At 43.6% G+C, this 20,180-nt stretch overlaps 1 protein-coding gene across 1 annotated transcript in view; it reads left to right on the top strand.

The window, feature by feature from the left end:
* Nucleotides 1-20,180, top strand: part of TMTC1 (transmembrane O-mannosyltransferase targeting cadherins 1) — a 148,996-nt gene that overhangs the window by 84,731 nt on the left and 44,085 nt on the right. The window contains exon 10 of the mRNA XM_065646514.1: nucleotides 14,315-14,479. Coding sequence (XP_065502586.1) covers nucleotides 14,315-14,479 — 165 coding nt within the window. The remainder of the gene's footprint in view (nucleotides 1-14,314; nucleotides 14,480-20,180) is intronic.

Genomic DNA, 20,180 nt, shown 5'->3' with positions numbered 1-20,180 from the left:
TAACCTGTGGTATTTTTATTGTGGTATTACTCAGCTTTCCTGCTACATTAGGTGGTCAGTAAAAATAAAGGTGACAGTATTGCTGTGTTAAAAGCCTGCTGGTTTCAGTTGTGAAATATACGCATGACTTCTTGCCTGTAAGCCATTGACTGCATACCCATCTAAGAGTGGAGGATTTGCAGTTGTTGAAAAGGATGAGGAAAATCCAGCCCCTTCTCCATCCTTCAGCCTCTGCCTTGGGGTTTTCCTCCACTTCCAGCCTCTAACAGTTGTCACTTCAGCAATATGGGTGCTTCTGATTCCATTTTACTCAAGGACAACTTTGAGGTGTTACTTCTGACATCTCTACAGTATCCAGACCAGAGACTGCAGTGGCAAAGGATGTTCGTCCAAGATGCACCAGACCATTGCCCATTTCACAGAACCACAGAATAGTTGAGGTTGGAAAGGGACCTCTGGAGGTTGTCTGGTCTCAACTCTCTGCTCAAGCGTGGCCACCTAGAGCCAGTTGCCTGGGACCATGTTCAGATGGCTTTTGAATATCTCCAAGGAGGAAGACTCTGCAGCCTCTCTGGGCAACCTGTGCCAGTGCATTTTGTTCCACCCATGAGCATAAATGGTAATTCTTGGAGACTGCAAGTCAGAAAGCTCAATTATACCGTCGGGTGCAGGGGGGCAGCATCTGTTATCTCTGATGGGAACTGGCATTGTGGAGCTCTCGACAAAACACTAGTCCTCAATTACACTTGGGATTACTTTGTGGTAACTGAAACAATAGTTTTATTCCACAAAGTGTTTAAATTGTATTCCTCAGAAAAATTGTATTCCTCTAAAAATTCTAAGAAAAACACTTATAGGTGGTCTTTTGTAAAGCCATGTGCATATTCTGATGGTTATTTGTATAAGCACTAACACAAAACAGCTGCTCATTGGTGTAAAACAGGCTGCATAGGAGCTGTTGTATTTATTACAAGCTTCCTATGCAGTAGGCTATGTCTCTGTGCTCTGTTACATACTTATTCACTTTTTTGGGTTAAATCCTGCTGACTTCATTCAGATGACTAGCCCTGCTTTTGTTTGCTGAGAGTATAAGTGGAAGTACAGTGAGTGAAAGTTGTCCCTCGGAGTTATTTTGCAAATGATACCTTCAACTAATGGATCTTGCATCATTTCAAATTAACTTGGAAATCAGATTGCTTTAAATTCATGTAACAGAAAATGAGGAAACACATGAAAGCGCAAAGCTATTAAGGAAACAGTCAGCTGAACACAAGGCTTTATTGAGTGGTTGCATTTCCGAATCTCAAAAGAACCACTGGAAAATACTTCAGCCATCAGCAGTTCCTTGTCCTCCTCCAGATGAGACTGCTGATATAATGAGAGGAGGGGCAATGAAGAAGAAAAAAGGGTACGTTTGCACAGACAAAATTAATCAGCGTTAACACGTGTACATATAGTTTGTATAGTGCTTTTCTTTTCCCTGAGGGCTTTGCAAATATATGACCTACAAAGCAGGTAATTGATATTTGCTGCTTTTTTTTTCAGGCAGGAAAACGGAGGCAGGAGGATTAAATGATTTCTCTGGAGTAAGTCTGTGTCAGAGTCCCTGGATCTCAGACTTTGCTCAGATCACTAGTGTCCTGCTTTGCAATATTTGGTTTTTGCACTCCCCCTAGGCTGGCAGGCAACTAGCATGAGAAGGGAAGGCATTTTGTGGTAGAGATGGGCAGTTCCCAGCTGAAGGATCCAGAGAGAGCTGAACTCTTGGCTGTGAGTTACAAGGAAATGAGCTCTCTTACATCCTCTGGATGCAAAATGACGTGAGAGGTGACGGGGACTTCTGTGAACGATCATGACTATAGCAGGACAAAAATCACATTGGTTTTTTGCCCTTCCTTGGGAGTGAGGCAGTTTAATAGTGACAGCCCTGGGAAGGGCTGGTGTTCTTTATGTAGAACAGCCTTTAGCAGTTTTCTTACTTATATATCTTGAACAGGGCTTTTCCTGTGCTTTGCCATTCCTTCTCTACGATTCATTTAGAAAGTCAGAGGCTGTCATTCTGCTTTATTTAGACAAAAGCCTTGAATCAGATGGGGAAAAATTAGAGACCTGTCTTTCTAGGCTTATGCTGCCAGGTGCTTTTCTATCTCTGTTTCAAGCAATGGCCTTTTATCAATATTTATGGATGTGGCAGTTGTGTATGTATGTCACAGGCTGAAGTCCTAATTCAGTGTTGCTGAGTAGTTACCTGGGCAAAATGTCAAGCATTTTCTTTTCAATAACAGTTAAGTTAGGGACCAAGGATTTGTGTAGAAGATGTTGTAAATAGAAGGGAATAAGGAATAAGCCTTTTGCCTGATATCTCATTATATGTTTGGGCCTTGCCTTCTGGGGATTGATAGGTATTTGGAACAATTCCTCTTCTGTCTGTAGCCATGCCTTGGGGGAGAGGGATATAAGCTAAGTCACCGTGGTTGAATGTTTTCTTTAATTGGCTTTAGCAAAACATAAATTTTTTGAGAAAATATTTATTTTTATTTAGTTTTCATTTGAGAGTTACAAGCACATATTGAAGTCAGGAATTTTTAATGATAGTGTTACTTTAACCTGAAAAATTTCACAGGAAAACAATTTATTGTCTTTCAAATTTTAATTTTAATGTTGTTGTTGTTTTCATATCTTAAGAAGGGACAACTTGTTTTTAGGAGGGCTAGGGCTGTAAAGTAGTTATCTTGGGAGTGGCAGGCAGGATGAAGCTCTATAGGCCACAGTTTTCCCGAGAGTCATCACAATAAATAGCTGGACCAGTGAAAGACTTAAACCGCCGTGGGTTTTTCCCCCGTCAAAATGTAGATGTAGTTATGGTTACTGCGTATCTGCTAATGCTGCTCAGAACACTACAGACAGCCTCATTGTTTGGAAATCTAAAAGAACTATGCGCATCCAGTTATTCTGAGCTGTGAGCAATTTGTCAGTACTTAAGCAGGAGCAGCAGCTCTTCCTCTGTGTTGCCCTTCCCCACGCAGGAACTGGAGAGGCAACGCAAACCTTTGGATCATCCAGGAGCTGCCTGCCCTACTGCCGTACCAGGAGAGCTGGAGTTGCTCTCGCCTCATGGGATTGGACCTTTCCTACCAGAGCAATTTCTAAGTTTTCCTCATCTTTCAGTGCAACCCTGAGAGCAGTGGCACCTGGCTGGGCTGCTGTATCGTAGCTGGACAACTTAAGCTGCTTTTACAACCTCATATGAACCAACAAATCAACCAAAGCATTGCTACAGGGCTTATTTCCAATTTGCTGAAAGCAATAGGCAATCCAGTGGTACCTGCACCATTTTTATAGCAACTTATTCACGGTGGATATTGCAAGGGCTGGGTTGCACAGTGCACACTCCCAACACAGGCAATTACGGGTTGCTGTCATTTTTTTCACCAGCTCCTCACTACATCAGGAGTTGGTGTTGCAACCCTAATTGTCAATACTAGAATATGAGATCACTGCTATATTCAGGATGGCATTTGCTTCAGTGTCTATCTCAAAATCTGCAAGAAAGCCAGCATCCAGAAAAGAGTGCGCTTGTATTTTTCAGGAACTTAACACATCATGTTAAAGCTTTCCCCATGCCATAGCAAAGCAGGGACTGTATGGAAGTATTGCTTTTGCACAGAGCATGTTTTTGATTCTTTGTGCTAATGCATTTGTTCCAATTAGTGTTATTCCGTACAACACTAACTTCTGCAACTGAAAAAGAAAAAGAACCCAGTAGGTAGTGGAATCGTCTGTAATTTTTATGGACCTGAATATCCCTCAGCAGAAGTGTCCTTTACTTACAAGGCAGCCACTTGAGGATGGGACTTACTGGTGCGTCTCTTTTCTAGGAGCATGTTATGCTCTACACATTATCTTCATTTTTTTAAAGACCAGTTGTGTAATGGAGTGGTGTCGTCTTTTCAGTTTCCTTTGCCACCCCTTTCTTTAAGGTTATTTGAAACTACAAGTTCACCAGGAGCTGAATTCCTGTTTACTTGTTCAGCTTTCCTTCAGTATCAGATCACATCCAGTTAGGGTTCATCTGATTTACAGGAGCAGCTTCTCTTTTCAATTGGAGTCAAACCCCAATCCCAGCAAAGTCAGCAGTGAAAGTCCCATTGGCTCGGTGGAGCCCGTTTATCTGCTCCCTGATCTCAATTCAGCAACATAATTAAGCTTTTTGCCTGCTTTCAAGTTAAATCCACAATTCATTTGGGATTCGGATATGGAATCCAAGTTGCACCTGCTCCATTTACTTAAAAAACCACGATTTTTAATGCCTTACTCTATTGCTGCTTTTCTTGCAAGAGCCACTGAGCCACTGAAGTTTAGAAGGAGCGAACTGGATTATATTCCCTGTAGTTCAGCTGCAGACCTGAGGGCACTGGGAGAGCATTACATGACAGCAGTGGGCCAGACCCTAGCCCCAGCCTGGTCCTTTTTTTACCTTGAGGGGTTGCCTATCCCTGCTCCAGGGTGTCAATTCGAGCAGAGGTCTGCAAGGAGGAGAGGAGGCTGGGACCTTGGTTGAGGTGAGTGACTCTGGTTCCGCTTCCCCATCCCAGGATTAGTGACTCCACTCTGCCCTTTGGAAGGGAACAGAGAGAGTTCTCATTAATTAATAATGAGAATTAACTGCTTGTAGAAAGGCTAAATGCTGCAAGCGTCTACCTTCCAGATGCACATCCAAACCTAAGCTCCCAGCTTTTGAAGGCTTGCCCACCCCTATTAAACACTTTAAGGAGAAATCAAAGCAGCCATCCTTTCTCTTAATGCAGGCAAGAAATGATGAGATGCTAGTGCCGGATATTTTGGCAAAAGGCAGTAAAGAAGTAGGAATAAAAGCCAAAATGATTCTGCAAAGCTGAAAAAGATTAGCTTGTGGTGCATTTGGTCTAGACTGCAGTCTTGTGTTATTCTAACTACATTTAAAACATGCTTTTGAGAAACATGTTGCTCCTTGGCTATGTACAATTGATCCAGAAAAAAGGTACATTTGTGTTGCGTGTGAGTGTTAATGGCTATACTGGAAAGATTTTTGGTTTCGTTGTGATATATTAGGTTAAAGGAAAACCTTTAAATGCATTTTTTCCACTCTTGAAAATAATACAGATATGTAATTATATTGCTTCTAAAAATAGTAATAAATTAAGTTAATGTCATCTTGTGGAAATGATCTACTTGGTCATGTTGATTGAAAGAGGAATTCTTATTTACAAGGGAATATGGTGCCCTTAAGAGGATGCCTTATGAAATTTAATAGAAAACATTTTCTTACATGAAGTTTTTGGAGACTTGCAATGGAATTGAATGGGAAATTATATCCCTACTATAGAATCCCAGAAGTTATTATAGTATTTTAATTAAAACTATAGCATACAGACCCTTCCTCAGTAACTTATATAAGATTTAGGGAAATTTCTGTGGAAACCCTGTGGAATTATATCAGATTTTTCCTTTATAAAATGTTTTCTTTTAGTAGTGCATATAGTAATCAAAAGCCTGAAAAGTTTCTCTGTTACCTGGAAATATTTCAGACAGGAATCTGTTAGAAGGCAAATCTTGGACTCAAATACTCTAATGAAGCTGGTTTGTTTATCACGTGAGTTATTGGAAGGAAGGGAAGGGGAATGTGTCCAAATGTTAAATAGCCATTCAAAGGTTAGTGAAATCATTAATTTCTAGTCCATATTTTCTCTCTAATAAGGGAAATAAGAGTTCCTGCATCTTCTCTAATTACATTGTGTTCTGACTGGAGGATCACATTGCTAGTGGAGGTAAATCATTTTGGTGACTTAACTGATCAAAGTGTCTTTAACATAGGCCTTCATATCTTTTAATTTAGAGCCAAGGACAAAGTCTAACACTAAGTCATAAGATACTTTTCCAAATCAGATGTATTGTGCCAGTGTTTATGGTTCTCTATGTCTTTGTATTATGACTTGCAGACTTTATTCCAGGAAAAGGCCTCTTAATTCTGGTGAAAATTTGGCATTTTATTCAGCAGAATCAGTAGTAAGTTAAGTATGTTGACTGTTACTTGGTCGTCACACTGATATTTCTGAGCTGTAAGGCTTGGTTTTTTTCCAGTGGGATCTAGTTTGTGTGCTAAATATTATATCTTGATGGTGGTTCTGACATAATTTAAAACCTCTAGTAACCAAGGGGGAAAAAAAAAAAAAAAGATCGATTCCATGTCATCATTACTGGGACACAGGCAATTTAAACAATTTTTTTTTCCCCAAAACTCAGTACCAGTGAAGATGCAGAAATACTGGCTGTCTCTGTGTGATGGAGGCACATGCTGCATCCTCCTTGCCTTTGGACATTTCGTCTAAAGATGTGACTGTTCCTACAGGTTTTTACCTTGTATCCCTGACTGGTTGAGAAAGTTTTGACACAAGATTTTCCCATTGGACATATGACATTTTAGTTAACCCAAACTTTTTGTCAAGGTGCACTGACTACAGTGAAATTCTAGGTAAAAAGGCTAGAAACAAAAGACTTCTCCATCCCAAAATGGAGTTTGTGGTCAAAAGGACATGGACAACAGAAATAGACAGTTGGATGGATCTGACCCAGAACTGCCTCATTGACAGAGATGCTTATCTGAGAGTTGGAAAGTCACGGTCCATCTGCCACACACCGGCAGTTTTCCAGGATTGTTAGCACTGGATCCACACGCTGCTGGATCACTCAGTGGTGGCAGTTTGATCCAGACCTATGCTTGCACTTATGTCACATTAGCTAGCCCATAACTCACTGAATTTAGATCAGCCTTGTACCAGATGCAAGAGAAAATCGTGATCCAGCAGTAAGCTTGGCAGCACAAAGTTAACTTCTCAAAAATTCTTGGCATACATTTGGACCAGCGGAGTGTGGCTATTCTAGATCAGTACTTGGGCATTGATGGCTGGAGAATTTTGGGGACCCCAAGCTCGGAGCCCTACAAGTGCACTTGCTGCATCCCCAGCTCTCAGCCTGACCGGGTGCAGTGGTTTGAATACGAGTGATCCAGATTGCAGTGGGTGCCTTAACTTGTGAGTTTTGGGCTTTTCTGAGTGACCTGAGTGCAAGCTAGCATGCACATATAAATACACTATTTTTCCAGACAAAAACATTTTCCAGAAGTCCAGATTTTATCCTGGCCCAAAGCAGCTCCAGCCTCGGAAAACTTGACATTTTTCATAAAACAGCATCTTTGCTACGCCGCCAGCACTGCTTGTCGCTGGAGCTCCATGCCTGAGAGTGCTTTTTGGGACAGAAAGAGCTACCCTGGCCATGCGTATTTTTGCCAGCGCTCCCTGCCGCATCTGACAGCTGCGTAGTGAGGCAGGAGCAACCCACATGGTGTGCCAAGCTGGGTTTTTGCGATCAATTACTCCCCATTAGAGAAGTGTGAGCAGAGCTGATGAGTTTAACAGGGCCGAACTGCCTTTTCCCCCTGCAGGGACAGCCCTGCCTGCAAGCCGCGTTTCAGCTGATTTGGGCTTTTCCTCCCAGGGTGTTTCCGCAGCTCAGGCTGCAGAGCAGGAGCACCTTGGACCCGGAGCACGAAAAGTTTGTCGTGCCCAGGTAACATATGTGTGAGACTGGGGCTGGTAAACTTGTGGGGAACTTTAAAATGCAGAGAATCAAATGTTTCTGTTCAGCATTTGGACCTGTCAGCAGACACAGTCTTTCTCAACGCCGCGCTCCTCACTCTCCAAGGGGCAGCAGCAGTAGGGCAGGCGCTTAATTTAAGTTGTGCACATAAGGGTTAAACTTGCTTCAGTGCAGCTTGCAAGTGAGGGTTAGTTTTTATGGAGGGAAAGGGAGTCATCTTAAATAAGCACTGGAAATCAAGAAGGAGGTTTGCAGCCCAGAAACATCCTCCGGGGTGAAATGTCAAAGCCAAGTGCATTTTCTGGTCTCAGTATAGTTTTGAGATAATCCCTTTTGTTGCATTAGCAGCCCCTGAACACGACAGTATTTCTTCCGTACTTTGACAAGCTGCTTGTAGGCAGCTCTTTCCTTAACTAGTATGTATGTATGCATCTGGATTCTTATCTATGCTGAGCTCTGAAATTGAGTAAATGCTTCGATGAAATCAGTGAGTTTACTCCAAGTTTACATGTGTGTAGATGAGATTAAATCAGGTTAAAAACAAAACAAAAACCAAAAATCAAACCAAAACACCAGCTACTTCACAAGATTTGACATCCCCAAAATAACCATTACAAAGTGTGAGGAAGTAATCTTTTCTGCATAGTTTCTCCCACTTTTTTTAACTCCTGAGCTTACAGCCCTACCTGGTTGGGTTAGGAAAGGCTGGGGCTGCAGTGTCAGTGTCTGGACTGGTTCCCTCTTGCGTGGTGCAGACAGCTGTAGCAGAACATTCTGATAATCTTGGGCTGCAGCACTAACCACATGTGTCTTTGATTAGATGCCGTTGCCAAGAACAAAATGCAGTGAAGCTGTTCCTGACTTTTACAGAAAAGCGATAAACCTGATCCACAGAGGGAGAGATGACCTGTGTGTAAGCATTGTTAGAATAGCCTTGCCTTGGGAAAGGAGCCATAATGGCCAAAGCAAAGGTTGAATTTGTGATCTGATTACAGAAGTATTTGCAAATATTGAGTATCTGCTGTTTTGGCTCTTGTTTTAATCGGGCGATATCCGTAGCGCATTGTGGGAAAGAGGGTCCCTGTGTCACCTCATTCCCATCTGCTTGCGCTTCCTCTCACTTTGCTTCCTTGCAAGTGGAACAATATTAACAAATCACCGAAATTATAGGTGAAAATCTGTCACTGCACAGCTCCCTGCCTGCGATCTGCCAGAAGCACGTGGCATTGGTGGTGCGGGCCTGCCTGCTGGGTGCAGCCCTGCCCTCACTGTAATTTGGGACGTGCCTTATGTACCACTTCAGTACTGCATGAGTCTGAAACATGAGGAGTCGTGAAACCGTTGGCCTGTTGGTCCATGTGCCGAGCTGTCCTGCAGCTTCATTGAATTTCTGAAGCTGCAGGTTCTTCTGTAATAAGTGTTCTCATAGTGAGCCCACGGAAAAACTATTACCATGTTAACCTGTTGGACTGTTCCTCAGGTCTTGCTTTGCATCTGACCTTGGGGACCAAGCTGGCACGGACTTTTCACAGTGGGAAATGGTTGCTGTAGCAGGCTGTTGCTTATCCTACAGAAGAAAACAAAAACAAAAACAAAAACAAAACACTTAGCAGTTTTACAGTAATCCAGTGGAAAATGGACTGATAAAAATAACAGTGGGTTGGGGATTTTGCTTGTTTCCAACTGTTTCGTTTTGGCTATAAAGTATTTCAGAAAAGTGCTTGCATGACAGGATGACAATGCCAGGAGAAAAGGTCCTCTCCTTTCCCCTCCCTAGGAAATGCTAGAGTTAAAATACTAAACAACCCCCAAACCCACAACCCTGCAGCCTCTATACATTTGCAGATAGCTATGGAGATGTCTGGAATGTAGCACTTAGAGTAATTTGTTCAAGTGGCAAATGGGTCTTTGATGAAAGATGCTTTTGAGACATTTTCTTTTTTTTTTTTTTTTCCCTCTAAATGGATGTGAGTAAAATCTGATTTCCTGGTGAGCCAGCACTAACATTTGATATGGAGCCCCTGGCACTTTGAGAAGAAAAGTTAATATATTTGAAATGTTCTGTGTGTTTGCAGGTGCTGGCAGGGTCAGGGCAGAGTTAACCACATAGGAAATGTCTTAGAGTCACCTGGCAAGTTACTATAATTAGATAAGTGCAGTCTCACCTGTATGGGCTCTTCCTGCTGTGGTACCGCTGCCTGGGCTGCTGCTGACTCACTAAAACTCAGCACAGCTTCCAACAGTTTATCTAAAGGTTGGTGAGGTGGGGATCAAGGAAAATGGGATGAACTTGCATCTCATGGGTGAAGCACTGTGAGGGGGCTCTCCAGGTCCAGTGTGTGTCAGGGCATGTTGCTGCTGCAGCAGCTCCATCATGGCAAGCTTGGTGCTTTACTGGTTCCAAACTTCATGGTACTAAAGCTAATTTCTGTACTGGGACTGTTGAGTCTCATGTGAAACAAGCGTGTTGTAAGGTATGAGGGATTATGCGTTTTTGAGACCAGGAAAAAATAGTGATATGAGGATGTTTTTTCGATAGATGCTTAATACATGGATGTGAACGCTGTTTTAACTAGACCACGGGATCTGGAGGAAGGGTCTGGCTTTGCCCTGATTTCACCGTCAATATTTGGCCTTAATGTAGAACTGTAAAGAGAAAGCAAAAATTACTAAGAATAATATCTTTGGGGATGTTGCAAGGAGTTTTGTTGTGTGTGTTTTTTTTTCCAAACAATTTGTGGCATGAAATCACAAACGCACGTGCTTTCCTGGTAGCAAAGGACATGTGAGTGCCTTCTGTGCTTTGGGAGTCCTTGGCCTGCAAAAGACCTGCAGCCAGGAATGTAACATCTGCCCTCAAACAAGAGATTGGCTTGAAATGACCATGTCATTAAAAAAAATGTGCAAAGAGATGCAGCTCCACCTGACATCTGCACCAAAGGTCCCTGACAAGGTAACATGGGTGTGTCCTCCGCACCCTTTCCTTGATGATCTGTGGCAGGAAATTGTCTGAAGTTTTAAGCTAAACTTACCAGATTCTGAACATAAAACTATTCACCTACTTCATGCTTTCTGATCCTTTTCCTTCTTTTCCTTTCTTTTGGATTTCCGTGCACTTTATAGTGCAGGTACCTTGACTGTAGGCTAATTAGGCTATAGTTATGGCACAACTACAACTCAGTCCTAATGTTGTCATAATTATAGAATCATCATAGAATCATAGAATAGTTTGGTTTGGAAGGGACTTTAAAGATCATTTAGTACCAACCCGCCTGCCACGGGCAGAGACACCTTCCACTAGACCAGGTTGCTCAGAGCCCCGTCCAACCTGGCCTTGAACGCTTTCAGGGATGGGCCATCCACAGTTTCTCTGGGCAATCTGTTCCAGTGCCGCACCACCCTCACAGTGAAGAATTTCTTCCTTATATCTAATCTAGATCAACCTTCTTTCAGCTTAAAGCCATTATGCCTTGTCCTATCACTATATGCCCCTGTGAAAAGTCCCTCTCCAGCTTTCTTGTAGGCTGTCTCTGTCTTATTAAAGTGTAAAGCATGCTTCAACCCTGCCCTCTTTAGTGTCACTCCTTTAACCTTCCCCTTAGCAGCTTTGCAGTTTGGGATTCTGGTACATTAGCTATGCGATCCCCTTCCAGCAGGCATTTGGATACCCGTTCCCTTCTATATTTCTACTTACTGCTGAACCCTGTAGTCTTGCTGCTTTGGTGAGTGTGTGGATGTAGAGCCTGCCTTTGGGTTACTTACCTCTCTGTCTCTCAGGGAGTCGTGTGGGCTTTTCAGCAAGATACCTTGGTTTCCACTGCACGCTCCCCAGTGCTGTGGGTAGAACCCTGAACTGCAGCTTCAGTGCCTTGTTTGCCAGTCCCCATCAGCAGAGCAAATCGCTTCATTGCCGTCTTTCAGGTTCCTGCTCTGTAAAAGGAAAACTGCAGCCAATCTCCCTTGCAAAGTGCTTTGGGAGCCCCTGATGGGAAGTGCCATGCGGAGCTGGGCACTGCTCTGTACCTGCGCTGTGTCATTGCCAGTGCAGCTGGGATGGGAGCTGCAGTCCGAGATGAACCCACCCAGCATCTCTCTGTAACTATTGTGGCGATGCACTGCAGATGTTGGAGAACAACCCCTGGAAGCAGCACCTTTCTGGTGGCTGCGTGAGCTGTAACGCAGTGCTGGCTGTGTCCCGGACGAGCAGACTGATTGCTGCTGCTAAGGCAGAAATTCCCAACAGCTGGGGCAGGGTTTGACATAAATACCACGACACTGATGTTTGCATTTTTTGTTTTCTGGACACATTCAAGATTCTGTTAGAAAAGGCCTGTTCTTGAAAATGTGAAGGTGTAGGGAAATTCCTTCAAAAACAGCTTTGTGCTAAAGCAATTAAATAATGTTTATGTCAGATAATTAATTCCAGGGGAAGGATGAAATTGCTGAAAGGCAAAATAAGTGTGCAAACCGTCTGCAGGTTTTTGAAGCATTTCTTATTGGAAGGAAAGGGCTTATTACTGAGATTAGCTTTTTAGAGGTTTTAAAGTAGGGTTCAATAGCTGTAAAGACTGGTTTGTTTGGCACCAGCATCTCTGTTTGTAGCTGTAAATGTCTACTTGCGGTTAATGTAGGTGCAATAAGCATGTGTGCAGAAGAATTCATGGAAAAAAACAGTGCAAGTGCTGTAAGAAATGTATTGCAGCAAAATGCAAGCATAGTTAAGTGAAAAAAAAAAACAAAACGATACCATTTCTGAAAAATAGAAGAACTCTAAAACAACAGTGAAGAAGTTTTGAATGATCACAGATCTGATGTTGTCTCTGGATTTGCCGCCTATGTCTGTTCCACTCTCAGTGTTCTATATGGCCCCTGTACTGTGCCAAAGACAGCACCACTGCCTGATGCTGGGCGGTATGTACAACAGAGGCACTTCTTTCCTCAGTGAAAGCAAGATTATCCCTCTCCATCCCTAGAAAGCTCAGGCAATAGCAATGTGCCCAGTCCTCCAAGAGGGCAGAGAAACTCTGCCGAGAAGCACGCTTACAGCTCCTCAAAGATGGGACATTTTTCTGTTCCTGATTTCCAGATTGAATTTTGCCATGGCGTGTGCTCGCTTGCAAGGATGCCTCTGACAGGGAAATCACAGAATCACAGAATGGTTGGGGTTGGAAGGGACCTCTGGAGATCATCTGGTCCAACTCACCTGCTAAAGCGGGTTCACCCAAAGCAGGTCGCACTGGGCTGCTCCAGGTGGGTCTTGAATCAGAGAAGGAGACTCCACAGCCTCTCTGGGCAGCCTGTTCAATGCTCTGGCACCTTCAAAGTAAAGAAGTTTTTCCTCACATTCAGCTGGAACCTCCTGTGCTTCAGTCTGTGCCCGTTGCCCCTCATCGTATCATTGGGCACCACTAAACATTGTGTTCTTAGTTTTTCTTGCCTCATAGCAGTCTCACTGGGACGTTACTCAGACGCCTGGGTACAGGCCAAGGAAAGCCTGTAGTTCTCCGGCTGGAGCACGGGCAGGTGCCATGAGGTCTCTGCCTGCAGCCTGCCTGGGTTTAAGGGTGGGACTCAGCTGGGGTTCAAGGTGTGCCAGTGCCCGGAGGGGGTTGCTCCACCGTGTATTGGTGGTTCCCCAGGTGTTATTCCAGATCCTTCTACTCCCTTTTTTCTTCAGTGGGGGAGCTGCCTGGATTAAGAGAGCTTTGAAGTCTAAAACTAAATCAGGTGCTAAGTAACTGCATAGGAGAGTTACAGATAAGGTAATGAAATTCCTCAGGCAATAGGAATTGAAATTCCTTTCTGAAAATGCCAAGCACGATTAGGGGCGTACTAAGTATAGCAACCCAAAGCACTCCATTTCCAACTCAGAGGGGCATCACTGGAGGAATTAACACTTGAATGACGGCACATAATCACTGAATCGATTTAAAGTTACACAGGAATAAGGCTTCAGTTCAAAATGCAAGTTCACTTCACGGAAAATGCCTCAGCAGTCGCGCACGGAGAGCCGTGAAAGTGCTGGAAGGCTGGGTGCTGGAGAAGACCCCGTGTGGTTTCATGGAAGGGCAACGGGGAAGCTCTGCTGAGGCACCTCAGCTGCGCTGGACCAGGCCCTAGAAGGGATGGGCTGGCCCTGATGGAGACATGCAAGGCCCAGGCAGGGACTCCTGCCTTTTGGCGTGGCCTCTGCCACCTGCCCCTGCTGCCACGTGTGCCACAACGCTCGCTCGCCCGCCTCAGCTTCGCAATTTATGAACTAGAATTAACAGCGGCCGCTACTGGGTTTGTTTAGAGACTTCCCCATGTTATAATGCTTTTCGATTCCGCGCTGCTCCCTCCAGTCGTGCTCAGTATTACTGTTATTACATGATGCTGTTCAGAAAAGCAGCTGCCTTCCGCGGGCTGCTGTAAGCTGCCATTATGCTGGGTGGTATTATGTACACTACTGTACTTCTGGCATCTGGGTCTATCATTTAGATTAATTTGGAAATTGTGTAGTGAACCGAGGAAAACCGCTGTTGAACTGGAGTTTGTTAGCCTGGAAAAATGTAATTAGTCCAAAGCCCCCTGTAATTGAGTAATAAATGCAATACTGAATGGTCTTGCATATAAACCAGAGTGCTGGAATATAACTTTTGGTACCTTTTCCTTTTTTTTTTTTTTTTTTTTTTTTCAGTATGGGGTACTGCATCCTTTTTGTCCACGGTCTAAAAAAGCTGTCTACATGGTTAAATAAGTGGAGGATTACTGTTCTGACCCTCTTTGCGTTGCTGCTGCTGCTCTTCTCTTGGAAGACTGTGAAACAGAATGAAATCTGGCTGTCACGAGAATCCCTTTTCAGGTATGAGTGCTCACGAGAGAACAGTGGCGTTTTTGTACTGCTTAAAATAAGTTTGTTCGTTTTGTGTACTGTTCGTTTGTTCATTTGTTCATTTTCTTTAGCGTGAGTCCTGTGCTACTGATGCGTTGCTGTGATTAACATTTTGATTATTATAAAATAACACCTACTTTCTGTTTCCTGGCAATTGTGCAAAAACTGGTGTCAGCACTTTATATGCTTATGCACAAACTTTGGGTCTGGCAGTCACATTTTTAAGACACACTGTTTTTAAATAACTTCAGTTCTGTAGATTTACCAATAATGTAACGCTTTCCGTTTTAAAGGAATAGCAAAAGTTTGTTGCAACCCTCCAGAACACCATAGTGACGCTGTTGAATATATTAGATTTTCTTTAGTGATGTTCTTAATGACAAAAATGAAATGCCATGAAGTACCAAACTTAATGTACCATGTTTCATTTTATTTGATTACTCTTTGCCAAACAGCTCTCTCTACAACCTCATTTATATATTTTGTTTGCACTGAAACAGACTGTTTCATTTTGTGTTTTGCTAGCAAATGTATTGCATTTGCCTCCAGCTGCTTTCAGCAGTTGTCTAATTGTGAAGTAATTGCAGAAACACAGGTGATCTGCACACGGGTTGCTTAGCTTTATTTTCTAACTTATTGGCCAGAGCAAAGTTTAATTTACACAGGACTAGAGAGTATGAAATTATTTTTTATGTGTACCCTTCGGTCTTCAGGAAACCCTAATGAAGTGGTTGGAGCTCTGGTAGTGGGATATTTTTTTTTTCCAAAAAAATCTGGAATAGGGGTTTATTCGCTCTGACGTGATTCATTGCCCATCTCCCTGAAACGCTGTTTGCTGTTCAAACACCAGCAGCCATGGTGACGAGTCTGGGCTCACACAGCGGTCCCCGTGTAGCACTCCCCCAGTCCAAAGCCTTCTGGCTAATGGTGGCCACTTGGAGGAAAGCTGGACACCTTCCCAAGTTGGATGACTCTCTTGTTGGAAGAGGGGTGGGAAGATGCCAATTCCATATGCTGAGTTTCAGGTATCCATATGGTATCATGTTGTGTTGAGTTGTGGTCGCCCATGTTTAAGAATGATGAAGTCAAACTGGAGGGGATGACAGGAGGACGTCTTCTCCTACGGAACACTTAGGGTGATATGGGGTGCCAGAGGGTCTGTTGCAGAAGAGAAGGATAAAGCTATGTCTGCTTAGTTGGGCTCAAGTGGACTTCTGCCCATCCTACCTCTGTTCAAAGCAGGATGGCCATCTACCAGCCAGCTCAAGTTCAGAAACCGTGACACTGCTTCAGTGCAGCACTGAGCTGGAGCTAATACACCTTGACTCAAGGTAGGGAATCTGGTGTTGCCCAGGTTGGTATGTAGAGCTCGGTAGAGCTTGGTGGCTTAGATCGAACTGGCTTGCTCTTCAGCTCAGGTCTTTTGGGGACAATGCCAGGAGAGAGATCTGCCCTAGGCTTTTGAGGAGAAGGTAAGAATGTAGGTGTGCTCCTGCTGGGTTACCCTGTGTCGTGGCCTGCCCCTGAGAGCAATCATCAGCAGAAAAGCAATGTAAGAACAGGGCCAGCAACAGTGATGCTTTTCTCCAGTCCTTTCCCAGCTTGCAGTAATCTGCCGTTTAAAGACTTCCTGAGTCAGGAGTTACTTTCTTTTTTTTTTTTTTTTGCCTTTAACAGCCACTGATGGACTTTTCTTCCATTAATGTCTCTGACTGCTTTTTCAAATCTATTTATAGTTTTGGCTTCTACAACATCCTGTGCACGGGGCTCTCATTAAATTACACAGATTTCCCTTCTGTGTGCTGTGAGCCTTCTGCCTGATCATCCTGTTTGGTATCCTCTAGTTCTGGTGTGCTGAAGGAGCAGTGAGTAACCATCAGCTCGTCACTTGTCCTCAGCCTTCCATGCCTTTACCCCCATGCCCTCACCCAAGGCTCTTTTTCGTGCTGGAGTCTGCTAGTTTTGAACTCTCCTCATATGGAAGCTGTGCTGCATCTCTGATCCTGCTTATCAGTCTCCACTGGATGCTTTCAAACTTGAATCTGTCCTTTTGAGGAGACCAGAATCATCTTTCAAGAGATATGTGCAGCACAGTAATGTAGGACTGCTTTGTGGTATTTGTTCTCTTCTCTTCCTGATCTTCCACTTGCCTTTGACCTCTCCTGAGCACTTGGTGATATTTTCACAGCATTGTTGACATGAGCTCCAAGACACCTATTGTGAGTGGAAGTGTCTGATTTATGGACATCAGTCTGTGTGCAGATTTATGCAGATATAGAGTGTGTGTGTACACACTCTCTGATACTTGTCCCTGTGCCAGAATTGCATTTCATCTGCTATCTTCTTGTCCAGCCTTCAGTACAGTGAAATCCTTCCGTGACAATTTGTAGTTAGCTTTAATTCCTGCAGTGTGATTCACATTGGTGTCATCAGCAAATGTGTCATCTCTCTGTTTTCTCCCTTTTCCAGACCCTTTGTGAACACGTGAAGCAGCTCAGATGCCACTGCATGTCTCTTAGGAACTCTGCTTGCAATCTTCTTCGATTTTAAAAACTGTTCACATACTTGTTCTTTTTGCTTGCTGTCTTCCAACTAGGTATTGATTCAGGAGAGGACCTTCCTGAAAGGACGTTGTAGCATGGAGGGTGTTGGTCTCTTCTCCCAAGTAACAAGCGATAGGATGAGAGGAAATGGCCTCAATTTGCACCAGGGGATGTTTAGATTGGATATTAGGAAAAATTCCTTCACAGAAAGGGTTGTCAGGCATTGGAACATGCTGCGCAGGGAAGTGGTTGAGTCACCATCCCTGGAGGTGTTTAAAAGAAGCAGAGATGATGTTCCTAGGGACATGGTTTAGAGGTGGACTTGGCTGTGTTAGATTAATGGTTGGACTCAATGATCTTAAAGAACTTTTCCAACCAAAATGATTCTATGATTCTATGATTCCCTCTTACTCCATGATGCCTTTAAGAAATTGGAAGTCTTTAGTGAGGGATTTTATCAAAAACTTTTTTGAACATTTAAGTGCACAAGTTTGGTGTGTTTCTGACTGACTGGGCTATCTTTGGATTTTCATAAAAGCTTTCCATAGTTTCAATACCCATGTACCCATTGAGTCTATCAAAGAGCAACAGATCTGCCTAACTTCTTTCTGAAAAGACAAGGCTAATTCTTCTCTATTGGATTATAATTATCCACAATTTTGCTAGAACTAGCCTTTATTACAGTTTTCCCCAAGTTACCTGGAGTGCAAATCAAGACTTGTTGGTCTGTGCCCCCTGCCCCAACCCCTCCCCTGGAGCCAATTGATGTCATGTTCATCACCTCCCATTTCTTTAGTGCCAGCCTCATTTAAATGATAGGCTACGTACCACAGCTAATAGCAGCTTCGTGTTTGATTTCCTCTGGATGCATACTACCAAGCCAAGTGGATTTATAACTGTTCTTGGTGTTGATTTGTTTTAAAGCCTCTTTTCCTGCCACTTCAGTTTGAAGCAGTGCTTTGGACATGCCCCTGTAAGGAAAGGCTCCCATGTGGCAACCTCCTTCAATTCCTCTGTAGTGAGCACTGGTGCAGATAATCCGCTTGGCTTTTCTACTGTGGCCTTTTCTTCTTCAAGCGCTACTTTTAGACCTCCATCATCTATTTGCCTTAGGGGGATCTTTGGCAAGTTTCCTATATCTGATGTATTCCATTATTAGCTTTGATGGCTTTAGCAAGTTTTTCCTTAAATCTCTTTTGGTCTGCCTAATTATGGTTTATGTTTAACTCGCTGAAGTTTATACTCTTTTCCTTTTTCCTTCTGTAAGCGTCACGTTCACCTTTTAAAGGGTGTTTTTCATTTCTCATAGCCTTTTTTACTATGCTATTTAACCATATTGGCCTTTTAGTTGTCCTTTTAAGATCATCTCTGATAGGTGTTATACATCGCTCGTGAGTCCGTAATACGGTAAGACTCTTCTTGTTGATGGGAAGGAAATGCAAAAGCAGAATAGTATAGCAAGAAGATAATGTCATCCCAAGAGTGGAAGATCTCCTGTTTGGGGCAGAAGGAGGAGGCTATAGATAAGCTGATGAGGAGAGGAGGAAGAAGTGGATGGAAGCATGTGCAACAGCAAGAAATTGGAAAAGGCAGAGCAGGAGGAGGAGATAAGGAACAGTAAAGAAGTATGAGAGAAAATAAAAAGGAAACAGAGTAAATCGATACATATGGGAAAGGAGACATAAATCAACCTACCTGGTAGTCCCTGTGTGTGTTGAATTTCTTTTTAAGAAGTATGTGCTGAGAGAATCTTTACTCCCCTTCCTCATTCTTCATTCTTCTTTCTTCAGTTGCTGTTTTAATTAATTACTGCTTTTTCCCTCTTCATAATTTTTTCCCCTTCACCTCTACTTTCCATTCTTCCATTTACTTAGATGTATTTCTTCAGGGTCTATCTGTCTTGATTCCCCTGTCTGAGACCTGTTCTGTTATTCACACTTTCTCTATGCTTGTCCAGGAGACATATGAATACCAAGCATGTTACCAATTTTGTGCTGGTACCCCATTTGGTCCCGTTCTCAGGGCTTACTCCGCTTTGACATTGCATGGCCGCACTGTTGCCATCTCTGGGCCATCCTGACTCTCAGTCTCCAGCCCAGGGGCCAGATTTTCTGGATGCAGAAATCCTGCTGGGTCCTGGCTGAAAGGAGCAGCATGGGGGAGGATGCTGCTGTCTGAGGAGATGATGCATTGACATATAGGTGCACAAGCCTCTATGCAAGGACTAAATGAGAAGCAAAGGAACCACCAGTATAAGAAGTGGCCAAATATATGGAGATCTAGATATTTGAGGCATATTATACCAAAAGATCTCCAGAAGCCCCAAGCAGTTTGTCTGACTGTACTGGCAGGTGGGCAGGGAGGGCTCATTTGTTAAATATTTAAGGAGCTACTCTATACAGCAAATGCACAGGCCAGAAGGCCAGGCTCCAGCTGCAGTCAGTGTTAATGTCTGAAGCCAGGGAGAGGGAGGTGAGGGCTGTGGACTGACCTCTGCATCTGCCGTACCAGCCTTTTCAAGGTTTGTCAAGCTGCCACGTTTCCTGTTGCTCCTGGAAAGCGTCTGCCTGTGCTGCCCACGTCTGTGACAGTGCCTGGAGACGCAGTTGTAACCAGCAAAGGAACTGTATAAAACTGGCGCTTTCTTGTTCAGCAGTTTTCCCTCCCAAGCCAGGTCTGCTGACTTCAGCAATTAGCAAAAACCCAGCCCCAAAAGTGGCATTTGCTGCTCTGTAATTTTGTTAATACTGAAAGCTAGCTCAGCTGAGAAGAGCACGTCCTATTGCATTTTGTGTGTCTTCTATGGAACAGTTTAATATGGCCCAGCATTGGTATCTGTAAAATCAATACTAGGGTAGGCGGCCAAGGAAAGTGGTTGTTGGTGTCATCCAGAGAATAATTTGCCCTAGAGAACCTTTATTGATCATAATGATTCCCAAAGCAGAGGAGACCCCATTGGTCTCCCAGGGCTCCTGCTGAGGCAGGGGTGGCCTCATTTCCTTGTAAACTGAGCACTTTCATATGGAAATCACAGAAAACCAGTGAAGCTTCTGCCCTGCATCCAATCACTCTGCAAAGCAGAACATGCACTTAGGAAAACAACAGAGGAGATCACAGGAGGCTTTTCC

The sequence above is a fragment of the Caloenas nicobarica genome, chromosome 1 (assembly GCF_036013445.1).
Source record: "Caloenas nicobarica isolate bCalNic1 chromosome 1, bCalNic1.hap1, whole genome shotgun sequence".
In the NCBI taxonomy this organism is placed as follows: domain Eukaryota; kingdom Metazoa; phylum Chordata; class Aves; order Columbiformes; family Columbidae; genus Caloenas; species Caloenas nicobarica.
This window is presented reverse-complemented; position numbering and strand designations above follow the sequence as displayed.